The 17,390-nt window shown below is 54.7% G+C and overlaps 6 protein-coding genes across 6 annotated transcripts; 1 reads left to right on the plus strand and 5 right to left on the minus strand.

Annotated features, from left to right (window-relative positions):
* Positions 1 to 402: 402 nt before the first annotated feature.
* BO70DRAFT_400648 (uncharacterized protein) lies at positions 403 to 2,920 on the minus strand (the record flags this gene model as incomplete). The annotated part of the gene is made up of 2 exons (XM_025546936.1): positions 403 to 2,823; positions 2,879 to 2,920. The coding sequence occupies 2 exons, from the start codon at positions 2,918 to 2,920 to the stop codon at positions 403 to 405; spliced, it is 2,463 nt and encodes an 820-aa protein (XP_025394971.1).
* Positions 2,921 to 3,200: 280 nt separating this feature from the next.
* BO70DRAFT_323855 (uncharacterized protein) lies at positions 3,201 to 6,919 on the minus strand (the record flags this gene model as incomplete). The annotated part of the gene is made up of 1 exon (XM_025540599.1): positions 3,201 to 6,919. The coding sequence occupies one exon, from the start codon at positions 6,917 to 6,919 to the stop codon at positions 3,314 to 3,316; it is 3,606 nt and encodes a 1,201-aa protein (XP_025394972.1). The 3' UTR covers positions 3,201 to 3,313.
* Positions 6,920 to 7,203: 284 nt separating this feature from the next.
* Positions 7,204 to 9,603, minus strand: BO70DRAFT_366362 (putative CorA family metal ion transporter). Its single transcript, XM_025544318.1, has 2 exons — positions 7,715 to 9,603; positions 7,204 to 7,650 (listed from the first exon to the last, which is right to left on the minus strand). Exons 1-2 carry the CDS (start codon positions 9,330 to 9,332, stop codon positions 7,514 to 7,516), a joined length of 1,755 nt encoding a protein of 584 aa, XP_025394973.1. The 5' UTR covers positions 9,333 to 9,603; the 3' UTR covers positions 7,204 to 7,513.
* Positions 9,604 to 10,358: 755 nt separating this feature from the next.
* BO70DRAFT_272078 (uncharacterized protein) lies at positions 10,359 to 10,876 on the minus strand (the record flags this gene model as incomplete). Its single annotated transcript, XM_025538966.1, has 2 exons — positions 10,359 to 10,546; positions 10,606 to 10,876. Coding segments are annotated over 2 exons (459 nt in total), but the record flags the coding sequence as incomplete, so codon positions are not given.
* Positions 10,877 to 11,380: 504 nt separating this feature from the next.
* Positions 11,381 to 14,910, plus strand: BO70DRAFT_433008 (DNA-directed DNA polymerase gamma MIP1; the record flags this gene model as incomplete). Its single annotated transcript, XM_025548372.1, has 2 exons — positions 11,381 to 11,622; positions 11,681 to 14,910. The coding sequence occupies exons 1-2, from the start codon at positions 11,445 to 11,447 to the stop codon at positions 14,908 to 14,910; spliced, it is 3,408 nt and encodes a 1,135-aa protein (XP_025394975.1). The 5' UTR covers positions 11,381 to 11,444.
* Positions 14,911 to 15,253: 343 nt separating this feature from the next.
* On the minus strand, positions 15,254 to 17,234 carry BO70DRAFT_366366 (gluconeogenesis factor YvcK family protein). Its single transcript, XM_025544319.1, has 2 exons — positions 16,922 to 17,234; positions 15,254 to 16,860 (listed from the first exon to the last, which is right to left on the minus strand). Exons 1-2 carry the CDS (start codon positions 17,121 to 17,123, stop codon positions 15,500 to 15,502), a joined length of 1,563 nt encoding a protein of 520 aa, XP_025394976.1. The 5' UTR covers positions 17,124 to 17,234; the 3' UTR covers positions 15,254 to 15,499.
* Between the last annotated feature and the right edge of the window lie 156 nt (positions 17,235 to 17,390).

Here is a 17,390-nt window from a genome sequence, read left to right on the forward strand (position 1 = left end):
CTCTGCCTGGTTTCTTCGGGAATTTTGCTTTGGTCGGAATGACAAAACTTCCCAGATCACTGTTATATCCAAAGGCAACCGTTTTCAAATCCAGTTAGCTCCTGCGAACTTGCGCCATTCCCCGTCATCGCTGCAATAACGTTCTGTTGGGATCAGTTGACCCATGTTCAAGGGGGCTCAACGCCTGGGTAAAAAAAAAGCCCAAATTCTACCCCTTGACTCCCCTCGTTCTATCATCCTGCCAGCACAGCCAGGCCTAGCGGATAAACTCCTCGCCGCGCAGATCCAAAACGTCAACATGTCTTGGATCCTAGCTAGTAACTATAGCTTGCCGTAGCTAGGCAAGAGCCGCTCTGTTCTGCTGGAAACTTAAGCTAGCAACTTTCTCTCTTATTAGAATACCTAACAAGCAAACGCCTTCGTCCATGGCGCCAATGTAACGGTGCTGAGCTTGTGATTCCCTGATGACGCGCGGAGCGGTTGCCGTCCCGACACGTCGTGATTGGCAAGCGAAGAGACCGACTCAAAATCTATCATAAAGACCGACTTGTGATCGGGGTTCCAGAGCAGGTTGCGCCATGCGACATCGTTGTGTTGGATGCCATGTTCTCGGAGCGAGTTGACTAGCTTCCTGCGCTCATCATCCCAGAACATTTTCTCCGGCCCGATATCGGTCTGCTGGATGCGAACCCCTGCCCAGCTGAGGACCATCATTTCAGTCAAGCGTTCGCCGTGATACCAGTACGGATGATATGCGTGGAAGTGACCCACGCACACTGGAATACGCAGCCCCTGAAGTGGGAGCAGATGTTGATAGACGTTCATCTCGCGCCGTAATCGATCGCGCCGGTCCTCTGTCGTCGCCTTGATGATCACAGTATATCCATGAGACAGTAGCGTAGCTTGGATCATGAACCCCGTCCGGCCACGGATGTGGAGGTTTGTCAGGCCCGCCGTCCGGGCGTCCCGCAGCTGATTGCGCAATCGTCTCAGGAATTCTCGCGCGCCGAAGGGATGTCGCGCTTGTCCATGCTCGTGCATGTTGGGACAACGTTCGTCGAGAGGGCCACAGGCACTCAGACCATGTATGCATTTGATGGTGCAATACCGGCGGGCCTGGACCGTGGACTTGTTGCATGGCAATAGGGCGACGAAGCGATCATTCTGGTCAGTAGCTCCTCTGGTATCCTGTCGACCGCCGTGTCTCCCGCTCTCCCGACCGCCTGTTCGACCACCCGCTCCGCCGCCACGTCTGCCACCACCGTGACCCTGCCGCATGGATGGCGGTGCCGGAGACGGTGATCCCATCTCATCATCACCGCTGCTGTGCTCTCCCGATGTGTGCTCCGGCGTCGTGTCAGGTGGCTGACAGCTCGCCCGCGAGCGCGTCAGGTACGGCGACCGCTGCACCGCTTTCCACGACGAGGGCCGGTAGTTCGACTCCGGTGGATCCTTGCGCATCGACTCCGGTATATCCCGCAGCACGTCCAGGTACTCTACCTTCCACGTCGGCAGTACATCTGCACTGTCATGCCACTCTTGAGATGGGAGTGGTGTGGCCAGAGCACCCAAGGTGAAAGCTAGCATTTGACCCACAGCCGTGCGATGCATTCTGCCGCCATTCTCGATCCCGACATCTTCCTCGGCCACGTCGACATCCTGGTTCGGGACACATAGGTAGTACTGTAGTAACGACGGGTCGTCGGCCGGGATATCCAAGAAGACGTACGCTTCGCCCGTGCACACAAGACCCCTTCGGACCCCGATGTCCAGCATGTAAGAGAAGACCTGGGTGAGGACTGCAGCAACAAGATGCGTCGCATGAAACTCGAACGAGGCGCCTTCTTGATCAATCACGTCCCGTGCTGGCTCCATGTCGCGTAGGCCCGCCGTCAGCTCCGGCAGCGTGAGCTTGTGCGGCGCCTTGAATTCCACCGCATACACCGGTGTCCGCCGCTCTTCCGCTGCCACCTGCACGCAGAACTGATCCGCCCGCCGATTCCGCCGCCGTCGGGGTCCTCGGTTCGGTGCGGTCGGCGCGGTCGCTGCCGCGCTCGCCACCCGTCCGGCTCGCCCCCGCCTGCCCCGGGACCGTCGTGATCGCGCGGGCTCCCGCACCTGCATCTGTTCCATGTCCGCCGCCAGTGACGCCGCTGAGTCGTCCGTGTTCGCCCGGTCTTCCAGTATCACCTGCCCTTCGATGCCGAATCGCCGCCGGAGATGCTCATTCTGCGAGATCGTCTGGAGGATCTCGCCCACAAAGTTATCGACGGTGTCGCGATGGAATGTCCGGAGCGAGGTTTCCGAATAGATTAATGGGAGATTGCGCTGCACGTAGTCGAGCTGGTGTGTGGATGAGAACTGGCGCTGCGTGACAAATGCCTGGTCGCTAGAAAGACGGTCCCAGATCGTCTCCTGGGATTGTGGGAATTCTTGCCATGCCTGAATCCGAGTGGGAAATCGACGGTTGACAGGGTTCGTAGTCTCACCCTGGGTTGTCAGTGAAGCATTGCTCTGGACGCGAATCCTTTGGGACAGGCCACGATGGCATTCGTCCAGAAGGCCATACAGGCTGTTTGGTTGAAGCAGTTGCTCTGATTCCTCCTGACGCTTCTCGGCCTCCTTTCGCCGGTGTGCCTCTTCTTCCTGGAGTTGTTCCGCAACTTCCCGGCGTCGCTGTTCTTCCTCCCGGCGGTGCTGTTCTTCTCGGAGTTGAAGTTGGAGCTTCCTGATTTCTTCCTCCATGAAATCGAGTTCGCATGTGAATACGGAGGGTAGAAACAGATGGCTGTGTTTGTTGTTCAGGACGGGGCGCCACCTGCCCTGAGCGCGTATTAGTCATGGCCCAGTCAGCAACTTTCTGGTGCCGCAAAGTCACCTGATTTGGATAATGGGTCAACCGGCCCGCCGATGCGTTCATGGGAGTTGGTGCTCTGTTTAAATATTTTATTAAAATAAATGAATATTATAAATACAAGCAGTTTAATAAGTATATGATTTTTAATATCATAGCATTCTGCCTTTCATCAATTAGATTTAATTTGATTATAGTTATATATATCATGATATACTTAATTTCAATCATTTTTCTATTCACGTCTATATGATTGTATGGGGCGCGCTCGCGCGCCCCCTAAAGCCTTGTCATATACTATATCACGCTCGACTCAGCCGAAGCAAACATCCCCCTTCCCCCTCCACCCCCTAACACATCCATACAAACACACATACACACACCCAGCCATAGACAGAGAGAAAGAGAGAGAGTAGGATACCGATGCCGATAGACGACGACGATTATGATGAAGATAATCTACTCAAACAACAACTTCAGCTCCTCAATGCGATCTTTCTTCTTTTCATCCTCCGATCCATCTCCACCCACACGCAGCCCCAAAGAGCCCGCGATATTCATCTTCCGCTCCTGGACGCGCAACATGCGGCCCTCGATGGAATCCTTCACGACAAACCGCGTGACATTCACATCCCGGAGCTGGCCCATGCGGTGGACGCGGTCGATGGCCTGGGCCTCGATGGCGAAACTCCACCAGGGATCCATCATGAAGACGTTGTTGGCGGCGGTGAGGTTGAGGCCGACGCCGCCGGCGCGAAGGCTGATGAGGAGGACTTTGGGAGGTGGCGATGAGGGATTGGATCGGTTGGTAGGGCGACGCTCTGCGTCTTCGATCTCGAACGCGTCTCGGTCGAGGGCTTCCGTGCGGTTGAACTGGGCCAGGGTCTCGGCTCGAGCCTTTTGGGGCATAGAGCCGTCGAGACGGACGAAGGGGATACCGGCTCGGGTGAGCTGTGGCTCGATGAGGTCGAGGAAGCTGGTAAACTGGGAGAAGACGACGGATTTGGTGTCGGGAGGAACGCGGGCGAGGTGAGTGAGGAGGGCGTGGATTTTGGCGGAGGTGTGTGCGGAGGGGGAGAGGGGGTTGATGCGGCGGAGGGAGATGCGAGGAGGGGCCTGGGTGGCGGTTGGGGGCGTGCTGTTGTATATATCGTCTTCCTCGGTGGGTGTGGTCGAGTCGGAGGAGGATTGGTGGCGGACCACCTCGAAGATGTCGCGCGCTGTGACGGGTGCGCGGCATGAGAAGCATCGAGGGGGCACGCCTTTGTCGGTCTGGTGGCGGATGTAGTCGTCCAGACACTTTTTGCAGGCACTGTGCCAGCAGGAGGTCACTCCCGGGTCGATCATGAGCTCTTCGGAGCAGATGGGACATTCTCCGCTGGTTTCGTCCTGAATCTGCTTCAGGGCGTGGGCGGTGAATTTGGAGAGCGGGTCTTGGGGCTGGTTGGATTCCGCTTCTTCTGTCATTGTCTTGAAGCGGTCGATGAGGTCTTGCAGGTCCATATCGTCTTTGAGGTCGTTGGATGCGTCGGCGGTGGCCGCTGCGTCTTCCTCGTCTGCGACGATGGCTTTGTTGCGGGTGAGGATGGGATGGCAACATGTCTGGCGAAGACGAAGGATCTGCGCGAAGATGGTCGAGTAGGACTTAAGGAGAGTACCGGCTTCGACGTTGTGGTTGAATGTCTGCTTTGCCCGAGTATAGATGCAGTCGTAGATCTCCCGTTCTTGCTCCGTGAGCTCGACCTCTTCGATTGCGATGTGCCGACGTGGTAACGGCACCAGAGGCTCGCCCTCCGGTGTCTTCATAGTCTTGGTACGTCGCAGCACCAGAGGTTCCAGGACGGTCTGCACGACGTTGAGAGCACGCACATAGTCCTTGGTTTCGAATGGAACAGTGATGAACGTCTTCCAGAACGAGAAATTGTTCCAAGGTTCCACCTTCAGGAACCTCACCAAGCTGAACAGATCTTCGAGTCGATTGACAATTGGCGTTCCGGTCAGAACCCATCTGTGTGTTGCTTTAAGCTCATAGCAGGCCTTGGCCGTCTTCGACTGTCGGTTTTTGATCATGTGCGCTTCGTCAATAATGATCCGAAAGAAATCCACGGAAAATAAACCTCCGGGGGCGACCTGTGAGAGGATTGTAGACAGATGTTGACGGTATTCCGCGAGGACAACCCCGTAGCTTGTAATGATGAGGTTAGGAGCTGCTGCATTGCCTGCAGCGCACAGCTCCTTTAGATTGATATTTTTATCCGCCCCATAATACATGAGGGTTTTCAGTGTACCCGGCTGTGAAGCCTTCAGAGCCTCGCTCTCCCACTGCGAAAGCAGGGACGTAGGCGCTATAACAAGGGTGGTATATGGCGCAGAAACAACACCGGAAGATGGCCGAGGTAGTCGCACCAAATCGCTAGGGGTTTCAGGCAACGTTCTGTGGGAGTGGACAAGACTGAGCATTTCAATTGTTTTGCCCAAGCCCATCTCGTCGGCAAGAATGCCCCCAAGGCAGTGTTGCTCTTGTACGGGGAAGTCGATGCTAAGCTCTCCGGAGTACGGATTGACATAGAAATGATCAATGCCTTCAACAGCCGGGACGTCCTTGTCGTCGACATCCTTGGACGGCCAGGCATACTCCTCCCACAACGGGTGTAGCGACGTCCCCCTCGCGGTCTTGTTATCCTTTTCTTTTGCAAGCATCCAGTACAGAGCTTGCCTCTGGTATTTCCGGAGATTCATCGTGAATGTCGACGCAGGTTCAGCTTCCGGCATGTTGAAGTCAAAAGACTGGGCCTTCTTGTAGAGCGTGTCGAGTTGATCCTCTTCCAGCTCCGGGGTGTCCTCCTCATCAGAAGAAGCATTGTTCGCCTGATTCTCCTTCTTGACTCGCTCATACTGCTCCGACATCTCCGCCGCACGAAGTAGTCCTTCTTTCTTGTGGGCCCGCGTCATATCGTTGGCCGAGCTCGGCGGAAGGCCGATCTCATCGAAGAGTTTGACCAGAGCAACTTGACGAAGGCGCAGATTCTTTTCCTCGGTATTTTCCTTCTCCTCGAAGTGAGAAATCGTCCTGTTATCATCGCTCAAATCATTGATAATCCAGGGCTGGAATGCCTCAGTCCGCAAGTAGCACCACAGCTGCAGATAGATCGTGTCATTCACGCGAACCCTGTCCGGCACGTATACGCAGACGCCATCAAACTTGCACACTTTCTGATCCAATAGCGTCGACACCCACTCCGCCGTTTCCCGAGGGAGCCTCCCTATCTCCTGGCCAGACTTTGTGGTGAATCGCGTAAGGACATCGCCTTTCTGGTTGGCAATGAGCTTCCCCGAGCGATTCCGCTTCGAGGTCGGCTGGGATCGTGTACGCTCAATATTGACATGGTCTCCATGCTTGAGCAGGCTCACTCCACTCCTCGTAGCCCATGCCCCAACGCCAAACGCACCTATGTATCGGAGAGAAGGTTGCGATGCGCGTCTCGATGTCTCGTTTCCAGTGACTGGTGTTTCAATGCGATCTTGCAATTTTGACAACAGAGGCGTCATATTAACCGGTGGACGCGTAGGAAGCGAAGGTTGGCGACCTGTAAGGGTAGTCTGACTCGAGGCATTATTGGTGAAGGATTTCCACGACCCATCGAAATACAAGTTGACGGCTCTCTCGAGGTCACCGCCGGATGCGTTCCGAATCTTCCGTATCGCGTCCGCAGGGAGGTTCTCTCCAACGATACTTGTGAACGTTGCCGTGTCAAACCCTTGTGAATCTAACCCTTCCTCCGGTCTCGAATTTTCGGCGTCGCGTTCCGTGCTCGCAGCATCGTTCTGCGCCCGAGTATCAACATTGTTATCGTGAAGTGAAGATGACGGAGACACGAGCACTGAGTTCGCGGGTTGAGGACTCTCGAGGGGTGTGGGTTGCACTTGAACCGGCTCTAGAGATGGAGGAGCGGGCACGTCGAGGCTTTCTGGGATGGCATTGTTAGTTGGTGGGGCAGTGTCTTCTTCGTCGACAAAGAAACGCCTCTTCTTCAGGGGCCTTTCATCTGCATCATAGCCATTCATCATGCATCGGCCCTGGGTGTTGGTGGCAGACCCGGTGGAAAGAAAAGAAAAGTGGCTCGGCCTCGAGTGGCTGCGGAAGACGCGCCGCCGCCCGGAGACGCGAAGTGCATTCGGGCCGACGTCATTGGCCATTTCGCGTCCAACTAATTACTACCATTTCAAGTTTCCTACTCCGTAAGTAAGTTGCCCTTCTGATTGTATATATATAGTATATAGTACAGCCATTCTCTTCATCTTTCATCCGAGGTCACGTAATATACGTCTATCCAGGCCGTGGCCTTAGGCTCTTCTAGTAGCTCTATTCCTCCGTCTCTGTCTATTCCTCCTAGAGCTGGTAATCAAACGTTTCTGGGCAAGCAATACCAAGTGACGCTGGAGTTTGTCACGCCTGTAGATGTGGTATTAGCAAGGGCTCCAACTTCCTCGAACCGCTGCACTGCTGAAGACTTACATCAAGAAAATGGTTGTTGCAAAGACAAATGGAACTGCAATCATCCAGAAATATCTGCACATGGGGATCAGTAACTGGCACAAAGTTCATTTCCCGTTAGACTTACGCGTCGCTGTGCTTTATAGCAGAGAAGGTATCAAAGTTCATTCCGAAGTAACCCTAGTACGGAATAAGACAAGATCATAATAGGAAACGAGATAGCTCACCGTCAGAAAGGTTAGTGGGAGGTAGAAGCAGGTTACAAGTGTGAGTTGCTTCATGCTTTCATTCTGGTATGCGCCTATATATGGTCAGCCCAGAGCCAAAACCCAACGTCAAATGAAAAAGGGTTGAATCTAACTCACCGATCGTGTTAAAGATTAGATCAATCATGTTGTCGGCAGCTCGCCTCATCTGATCATATCCTTCGACAATTGTGATACAGTGATCCAGGGCATCTCCCAGATATGTATGGCACATCGAACTGATAGAAACACTCGAGCCTCCTACACTTTTGAGGTTCGGGGTGACTACCCCAATGTGTGGACCCCAATCAGCTGTAGGGGTTGTGGTCCCTTGGCCTCTAAGAACCCCTAGGCCCGGAGTGCTAACAGGCTCGGATCGATGGTCTCGAAGCGCATTGATGATAGTCACGATCGGCTGCATGCAATTCCGGAGAATTGCTATCTCAGATGTGAGAACATAGAGACTTTTCGACTGGTCAACGTCTGGATCTGTTAGTACCTCAAGCTCAAGATCACCGATTACATCTTGATAAGCGGTGGTCACAGGTATAGCCAAGTCGATAATGGCATCGAGAATGGCTTGTATGACCATGCTGGCATCACAGGACTGGCGCAGCATTGTCTCAGGAGAGCTGAGTCGCCGGACAATCGGGGCTTCGACATCATCAGCGCTCGTCTCGAAAAATGAGGTTACTGTGTTATCTGCATGCAAGAATAACGAGACTTGTTCGAGAGTAACACAAAGCCCCTTGGCCGCGAGGATAGCATGCCGCTCCATGAAGTCTATCCGATCCTCATTCGGGCCACCTCGATAGCGTTGGATACTGCGAGGCATCAATCTGTCGTTGCCAGGGATAGGCATTTTTGGTGCAGCCGGATCTCCACCAGAGGCAACGCTAGTAGGAACTCCAGGCTTGGGCTCATCCGAGATGCTGTCCTCGCGAGTTTTCGACCTAAAAATGTCTTTCAACGCTTCAAAAACCAACTTTCGTTTGGTGGGTCGCAGAGAGATACTGCTCGCCACGGAGCCTCTGCGATCGCTCATCCATGGATTTCCATCATCACTGTCCTCATCAGAGTCGCTATCATCATCTTTGAGCTTGATCAGCTTCTGTAGTTTCAGCACGATGTACGCGTGGTCGGAGTACCAGTCGACCTTCGTGCGATTCGTCGAGTTGATCAAATCCTCGATCGCGAGCCTGTGTAGCCCCTTGTGATTACCAAGAGCCCGGATGACGTCCCAGCTCAGCCCATTGACGTTAATCCACCGGCATTGCACCCAGGGCTCCTTCTCCCTCGCCAGAAATGGCTCCAACGTGTCGTTGTCCAGGACATATTGTCGCATTTCATGCTGCGAAAAGTCCACGACCGTGATTTCACTTCTGCCATGCAAGTCCGCGGGTGTGGAGGCCATCCATTCCGTACTGTACGCTGGTAGTGGCTGGCTTGGGTCAATACCTGGCTCTGTCCCCGGCTGCCAGTTTGGATCGTGGGGGCCATCTTCACGGTAGTATGAACGGGCGGTAGTCGAGCGTCGCATGCGATTGCGGACCGTTTCACGGGAGTTGATCCTTGCCGCAGAGGTGAACGTGTCAGGGCCGTCAGGGAAAGGGGGCTCCCCCGTGGTCGGAGATATCTCCGAGCTACGGGGGCGCGGATTCGCCTCGACGTCGGCGATGTCCTGCGAAGACGGAAGCCCTGTAGCCAGCTGTGCATGGTCTAGCGAGTGGATGCTCATGTTGGCGGCGACGGTGATGGTTATTAGCTCTGCCTGGGAGGATAAACAAGATCACCTCGGGTTCATCGGGCGCTTCAAGCAGATGGAGTCGAGAGAATGAACGACAGATGCTTCCATGCTGTTGTCAAGCCCAGAGAGCCCGAAGATGGAGGCGATTGAGCCAACGCGGACCGATCGATCAGTCTATTAAGGGCGAAGGCGCAGGACGGGAGAAGCGAAGCGTCGCCTCCTTAGCGTGGGCGGAGAAAAAGGAGATCGGCCCTTCAACGCGGGGTATGACGTCGCACCTCACTACCATGTTCAGCTAGATACTACGGAGTAGATAGATACAGGGCATTATTTCAAGTGACTAGATACTATCTACGATTCAAGAACATCAGATCCTGCGTCATCGGACAAAAAACAAGAAACGTTCATTGGATCGATAATCCACTAATCCTTCTTGGCTACGGTAAGCTTATCCCCTAGCGTCCTGGAAATAATGGAGCACGAGATGCACGACACGGCATCTCATGTGCCAGCTAGATAGATGGGTGCGTCCTACTTCTTGTTTGCCCAGAGGAAAAGCCATCAATGATTCCTTTGCATTTGGGTGGAAAATGTTCCCGTTACTTGCATAGCATAGCCACTACTAAGTATGTTCTCCGCGACGCCCCGCGACATTTGCCCGAAATTTGCGGCCCTGACGGGTTGAGCTGTATAGTGGAGCAGGTTGAAGGAAATAATGACAGCCTCAACTGTCTTTCTCAGAGCTGTCACAGAGTGAACAAGGGGATAACCTGCTAAAAAGTGTCGAACTACCAGAGATAGATAAGACGTGATTCGAAATATCCACTCGGGTGGGGGTAGATTGGTTCCTTATGGCCAGACGACAGCGGGAACTGGGTAAAGGTGTGATATGTGCTTCTCGATCGGTACTATGCCACTGTGATCAAGTGGTCGATGTTTGGTTTTGTGCACGCGGGCAGAGACACCGCTGTTGCGATGGGCATGGCGCAATTATGGTTGTTCCGTCGCCGCCACCTGGCTTCTCTTCAATGTGGTGAGCTTGATTTGTAGCGGGATCAGGTTTCGCTTTGATCCCGGCTGATCGTTTCTCGTAAGGGGCTTTCTGCAGACGGGACAAGTCCCCCGGCCTTTGCCCGGCGTATCAGCACGCTGTTCCTCGCTAAATTTCAAGGTGTCCGTGATGCATTTATGGCAGAAAAGATGGCCTTGAAGAATCGAAAAGTCAGCCGAGGCTTTTAGTGGGATGCCGTGAGAAGGAACACACCGCATAGAGTGCTCGTAGCATCAACCGGCGTGTCCATGCATACAGGGCACTTGTACGCTGTGAGAACAGAAGCCCCCTTGTCTTGGTCTAGCGACTGTTGTGCGAGAATCGCATCCGCTCGCTGTTTCGCCTGGGTCTTAGATATAGGACTGACTTCCGTAAGATCGACCGGTTCGATGACATCCGATGACCCCCTGGTTCTTCCTGTATTGCTCCGACGTCGTTTCCTTTCATGACCGGCAGCCTCCGAGGATGAAACACGACGCCGGCGGACGGGGTCATCCATTTTCGACTCTGGTGTGGACCGGAGGGAAGCAACGGGAGGCGGCAGTTAGTGTAAAGATCGTGGGATTCGTGAGATCAACATAGGAACGAGAGGGCGAGGCACGGTGCAGATGACTGGGTTTCGGAGTTATGTAAGGCGCTGAAAAGGCGTCATCTCTCAGCCCTACCGTAGCACTAGCCAGGGTGGGAAGTGAGAGTGGGAGTGGGAGAGGCAGAGAGAGAGAGAGAGGGTGGCGGAGAAGATGTTGCCTCAGTGCCTGAGGGCTGGCTTATCATGGATGCCCGATAAGTAACGAGGGGGAGGGACCCTTCTGGATTGAGCAGGCGGTGACGGCCGGACGGGGCATAGATTTTCCGAGCATGCCGGCTGCATGACGCCGGGATTTCCGCGATAGGAAAGAAAGTACGAAGCCTCCTAGAAAGCCGAAAGCCTACCAAAAGCCAAAAGCCTCCCAGTCTCCCGGTCGCAATCCACTTCATCGCGCAGCATTGGCTGCAAGGCTCGCATTACCATGCCATGGGCCTGACATTCATTACCAAGTCCAAGTAACACAATGCTTTGGAGTCATCGCTGCGCTCCCTCTTCTAGGGATGTCGTTCGCTTTTGCTCGCAGAGCCTGCGCTCGCCACGCTTCGTCCGGCCACAATCTTCACCCCTGCTAGTCAGGTACCTTGCGACGCAACCCGAGACATCCAGCGTCGGTGGAAGTTCTCGCCAGGAATCGCTGTCTGGTGAGTAAACCGATCCTCTACAGAGTTTGACCCTCCGCCTCAGATACTGATTTCGCAGTGCCTGCTTTGGCTAGGTTTAACGAAATCGGAGTCCAACAACTGAGCGACCATGTCTACTCTCAAATATTCCCCCAAAGGTCGAGCCCACCGGACCCCGCACTAGTCGCATTGTCGAAGGAACATCTGTCGCGCCATGATTTACTTGGGAAGTCCCAAGAGGCCGCAGAGCCGGTCGCCTTCGACTTGCCCAGCCTGCAAGGGCAGACCCTGGATGAACATTTCTTCAAGCTGGGGATGGACTCATCCGAACCGTACCTCACGTATGCGAAAAAATACATCGCGGTGAACTCGCCTGAGATGCCGCGCAAATGGGTGAAACGCAGCGGGTGGACCAAATACAACCCCGACGGCTCGTCGGAACCGGTCGATGCCCCGAACGAGAGTATGCTGACCTTTGATACTGAGGTCATGTACAAGGAACACGCCTTTGCTGTAATGGCTTGTGCTGTTAGCCCTACGGCTTGGTATGCCTGGATATCCCCCTGGCTTCTGGGAGAGACCGAGAATGAGGTCCAACTTGTTCCACTGGGGGATCCATCGCAGCCGCGGATCATCGTGGGGCACAACATCGGCTACGACCGAGCTCGTGTTCGCGAGGAGTACGATATGGCCCAGTCTTGTAATTTTTTCCTCGATACGATGTCTCTCCACGTGGCAGTAAACGGCATGTGCTCGCAACAAAGGCCCACCTGGATGCGGCACCAGAAGAACAAAGACATGCGGAATAAGATCGCCAGCGAGAATAGCTCCGTCGAGCTTGCGGCCTTGCTGGAAAACAAACTGCTCAGTGACGAAGAGGAGGAGTTATGGGTGGGTCGGAGCTCTGTAAACTCACTTCGCGATGTTGCCAAGTTCCATTGTGATGTCACGATTGACAAGGCAAAACGCGACTACTTTGGTGAACTGGGCAGGGACGAGATAGTAGCAAAGTTGGACGAATTACTTGATTATTGTGCGGCGGATGTTGCAATCACGCACCGCGTGTACAAGAAGGTCTTCCCCAACTTCCTCGAAGTCTGCCCACACCCTGTCAGCTTTGGGGCCCTCAGGCACCTTTCCTCTGTCATCTTGCCTGTCAACAAGACATGGAAAGAGTATATCACCAACGCAGAGGCGACATACAATCACCGATTAGAGGATGTTAAGCGGAAACTGATCGAACTGTGCGACGAGGCTCTGAAGGTTAAAGATTCCCCCGAAATCTACACGAATGACCCCTGGTTACGGCAGCTGGACTGGTCTGGCCAGGAAGTGAAGATGGTCAAGGGCAAAAAGAAGAATGATCCGCCACGACCCGCCGCCAGACAGAAAAAGCCGGGCATGCCGAAATGGTATAAGGATCTCTTTCCTACCAGCAACTCGGAAATCAATCTGACGGTGCGAACTCGTATCGCGCCTATCCTCCTCAAGCTGTCTTGGGACAATCACCCTTTGACATGGTCGGATAAGTTCGGATGGACGTTCAAAGTTCCGCGCGAGCTCGTCAAGAATTACGAGAACCAGCCCGTGGTGCGATGCGATATGTCCGAAGATAAGAATGCCGAGCTGCAGAATGACCGGAAGCATGTGTTTTTCAAGCTCCCACACAAGGACGGGCCTCAGGCACGGTGCGTGAACCCCCTAGCGAAAGGGTATATGCAGTATTTTGAACGAGGAACTCTTTCTTCCAAATATGCCCTCGCCAAAGAGGCTCTGGAGATGAACGCGTCGTGCTCTTATTGGATCAGTGCCCGGGACCGTATCATGGGTCAGATCGTTGTCTACGAGGATCAAGTGCGAGGCGTGCAATCGACTAAAAATGCGGATAATCGGGTGGGATTTATTCTCCCCCAAATCATTCCTATGGGCACCATTACTCGGAGAGCAGTGGAAAACACCTGGCTGACGGCCAGTAACGCGAAAGGGAATCGCGTCGGGTCCGAGCTGAAGGCAATGATCAAGGCTCCGCCGGGCTACGTGTTTGTTGGTGCAGACGTCGACTCCCAGGAGCTGTGGATAGCTAGTCTTGTGGGCGATGCCCAGTTCCAAATCCACGGTGGCAACGCCATTGGGTTCATGACTCTGGAAGGATCCAAAGCGGCAGGAACTGATATGCACTCGCGGACTGCCCAAATCTTGGGTATCTCGCGCAATGACGCCAAGGTGTTTAACTATGGACGTATCTATGGAGCTGGCGTCAAGTTCGCGGCTACTTTGCTACGTCAGTTTAATCCGTCCATGACGGAGAATCAGACGCAGGAAGTTGCCACCAAACTATACAAGGAAACGAAAGGCACTCGCACGACCCGTCGTCTCCTAAGTGAAGGTCCATTCTGGAGGGGTGGCACTGAATCATTCGTCTTCAACAAGCTCGAAGAATTTGCCGATCAGGAAAGGCCACGAACCCCGGTTCTCGGCGCAGGGATCACCGAAGCGTTGATGCGGCGCTTCATCAACAAAGGCAGCTTTATGACGTCCCGGATTAACTGGGCAATCCAGTCGTCGGGTGTGGATTATCTCCACCTCCTCATTGTCGCCATGGACTACCTTATCCGACGCTTCAACCTGGCTGCCCGTCTGGCAATCACCGTGCACGATGAGATCCGATACCTTGTTAAAGAGGAGGACAAGTATCGCGCTACCCTCGCTCTGCAGGTTGCCAACGTGTGGACGCGAGCAATGTTTTCGCAGCAGGTCGGAATAAACGATCTGCCTCAGTCCTGCGCCTACTTTTCGGCCGTGGACATCGACCATGTGCTGCGGAAGGAGGTGGACATGGACTGTGTGACTCCGTCGCACCCTCACAAAATTCCCCACGGCGAAAGCCTAGATATTGCCCAACTCCTGGACAAGAACGAAAAAGCGTTCCTCGACCCATCCATCACTCCGCACTCGCCCCCGTCCCCCCAGAAATACACCTACACCCCCCGCCCATCCGTCATGTCCGCACTCCCCGAATCGAACGATCCGTCGTACATCAGAGCCCAGATCACCAAGGATGACGCGGAGTTGCGAGACATCATCAGAGAACTCACCAAAGCGAAGACTGCAGCGCAGCCAAATGCGCGTGCATCGAGTACACGTGCCAAAACAAACAGCCCCATGGCCGCCGGGCCCCAGAAAGCCATCTTGATGGATATCGGGCCCACCATCTACCCGGATTTCAAAAGCCTTCCGCAGGGGAGCAGGTCTCCCCATGTTGGCTTCAACCGTCAAACCTGGAAGCCCAGGCCGGCTGCCCGCGCCTAAGCTCTCTCTCTTTCGCTGGTGACACTTCGCACCCGCCCTCCCCCCTTCCGTTCCCCTCTGTATATATTTTGCTCGATTCGCCGCGCAGACAGGCTCTTCTCTCCACCTTGACTCATTCTTCTCTTTCGGATTTTTGGACTTCTTTCTTGAGGTGTATTATTTTTCTGAAAACCGTTCGTGAAGCATTGGGATGGCGTCCACTTGGCAGATGCATTTCACGGACCATTTATGTATGAGTAGTTAGCCAGTTGGAGGGTCGGGTCGTGGTTTCACGATGATGGTGTGATGGATGGTGCATGTCAATTCGTGATACGATGTGATGTGATGTCTTAATATAATGTGAATACTAAACGAAACACAGCACTAAACACAAATAACAATCATCTACGTCCTTTCAAGAACTCAACACCAAACAGAAAGAAATATCTATCCCAATTTATCAAGAAACACCAGTCTTCCCACCCATGTTCCAAAAATTTCTAACGCCGAGAGTGCCTCCCCTCCCCTATCCTCTAGCCATCTACAGTCTACCGATAGACCAGACCACCTCAACACACACCTCGACAGCTCCCCTATTCATCTATACCAATCACCTCTTCCGTCCCGGATCCAGGGTATTCCTCCGACTCAACCCATTCCCCTCGCCACCTCTCAACATAGCATCCCCCTTCCTCCCGAGGACGACCTCCAGCGCCTGGACCAACGCCGTGCCATCGTACAGCATCCCGGCGGGCACCTCGATGCCATCCGAGCCCGTGGCGACAATCTTCCGCCCGTATAGTCGAAGCGTCTCGATGCCCATCTCCGCTAATCGCTCCCTGTCGACCCGGGGCGTTCCGGGTCCGTCTAGATGGAGGATATGTGTGACGTAGGATGCATATGGTAGCGGTTTTTTGCCAAGATCATCACCAACCCCAACCCCAGAGGAAATACTGGTTGAACCCCCAGAAGAAACCAGCCCCAGCGCCCCCCTCCCACGACTCTCCTCTCCAGCCCTCGTAACAGCCTCTACGAAATCCACCGCCGTAAAAGGCTGACAGGCCGGCCCGGTCTCACGATCCAACGAGCCATTCAAAATAAGAATCTTATGTCTCGCGGGGCCCGTAGCGATCGCCTGTCCAACGCCCCGGAGGATCAGAGACGGGATGATGGATGTGTAGAGGGAGCCGATGCTGTAGATGATGGCTTGGGCGGCGCGGAGGGCCTCGATGACGCGGGGGTTGGCGGGGGGGCGGATCTCCTGGCCGTAGGGGTTGATGTACCAGATGCGGGTGATGCGGGAGGGCAGCTCTTCGTTTTGGGACTTGTTGAAGCGGATGTTTTTGTTGCGGAGGGTGGGGAGGGAGCCTGGGGGGTGGTCTTGGTCGTCTTCGTAGGTGGGGGTGGTGGTGGTGGTTGGTGTCTCCTCGAGGTATTCGCCGCCGTCGGCGAGGAGGAGGCTTGGAGGACGCGAGCCCGGACGGGGCTGGAGGGCGGTTGCCTCGCTGGGATGGGAGATGCTGTTCTGGCCGACGATGACGGTGTCGTTGGCGAGGGAGGCGGAGATGTGGTGGGAGAAGTTGGAGTTGATGGCGGGGATGACGCGGACGAGGTCCGACGGCACGTCGCAGATGCTGCCCAGGAGGTAGATGGCGCTCTCGAAGCTGCCGCTGAAGAGGCGGGCGCCGGTGAGGAAGAGGTTGCCGACGCTGGCGGAGGTGAAGTCGAAGGTGGAGGACGGGGGACGCGCGCGCTTGAGGATCTCCAGGTTCAGCAGGTTGAAGAACGAGCGGATGAGTTCGCGTTTGGCGGGCGTGATGGCCGTCCAGAGGATGGAGGTGCCGTCCACGATCGCGTGCCATTCGCCATGGGCGGTGCTGGCATCGGCGGAGAGTCGATGGTTGAACAGCGTCTTGATGGCCGCTCGTTCGGAATCCGGAGGCGATTCGGGGATGAGGCGCACCAGTCGGCCTTTTTGTTGGTGTTAGATATTAGATGTGAGAGGGGAGGGGATGCGATGTGAGAGACTCACTGCGAACGTCGCCAATGCCAGGGCCCCCGAAGATGCGGATCAGCTCGGACGACGAGCCGCCATTGTCGCTGATGGGGATGATGTAGCTCAGCGGACAGTGTTTGCTCTCCCGCACGGCGTTGAACACGTCCACCAGGTTGTTCGCCGCGCTGCCCCCCGAGAAGACCACCAGGCCCCGGTTCGGGGCTGTGGCGCTCGTCATGGTTCGATCAAGATGATCTCTCAGAAACCCGCCGTTGGGGGTTTACATGGTTTTCCGATGTTCAGGGGGGAGTGTGGCGGAGACTAACAATATTGCGGTGATCGGTTCCTGAGGGACTCTTGGACTCTCGACGGAAACGGCTGCAAGTGGCGGATGGGGGATTTATTTCCACGCCAACCGCAGCTATCGCCACCCCGTCTATCAGACCAGATGACCAGATGATGGTAACTAACTATCCTCCCAGATATTGATATTCCCCTCTAGTCT

This window comes from Aspergillus heteromorphus (genome assembly GCF_003184545.1).
Source record: "Aspergillus heteromorphus CBS 117.55 chromosome Unknown BO70scaffold_41, whole genome shotgun sequence".
NCBI classification, from domain to species: Eukaryota; Fungi; Ascomycota; class Eurotiomycetes; order Eurotiales; family Aspergillaceae; genus Aspergillus; species Aspergillus heteromorphus.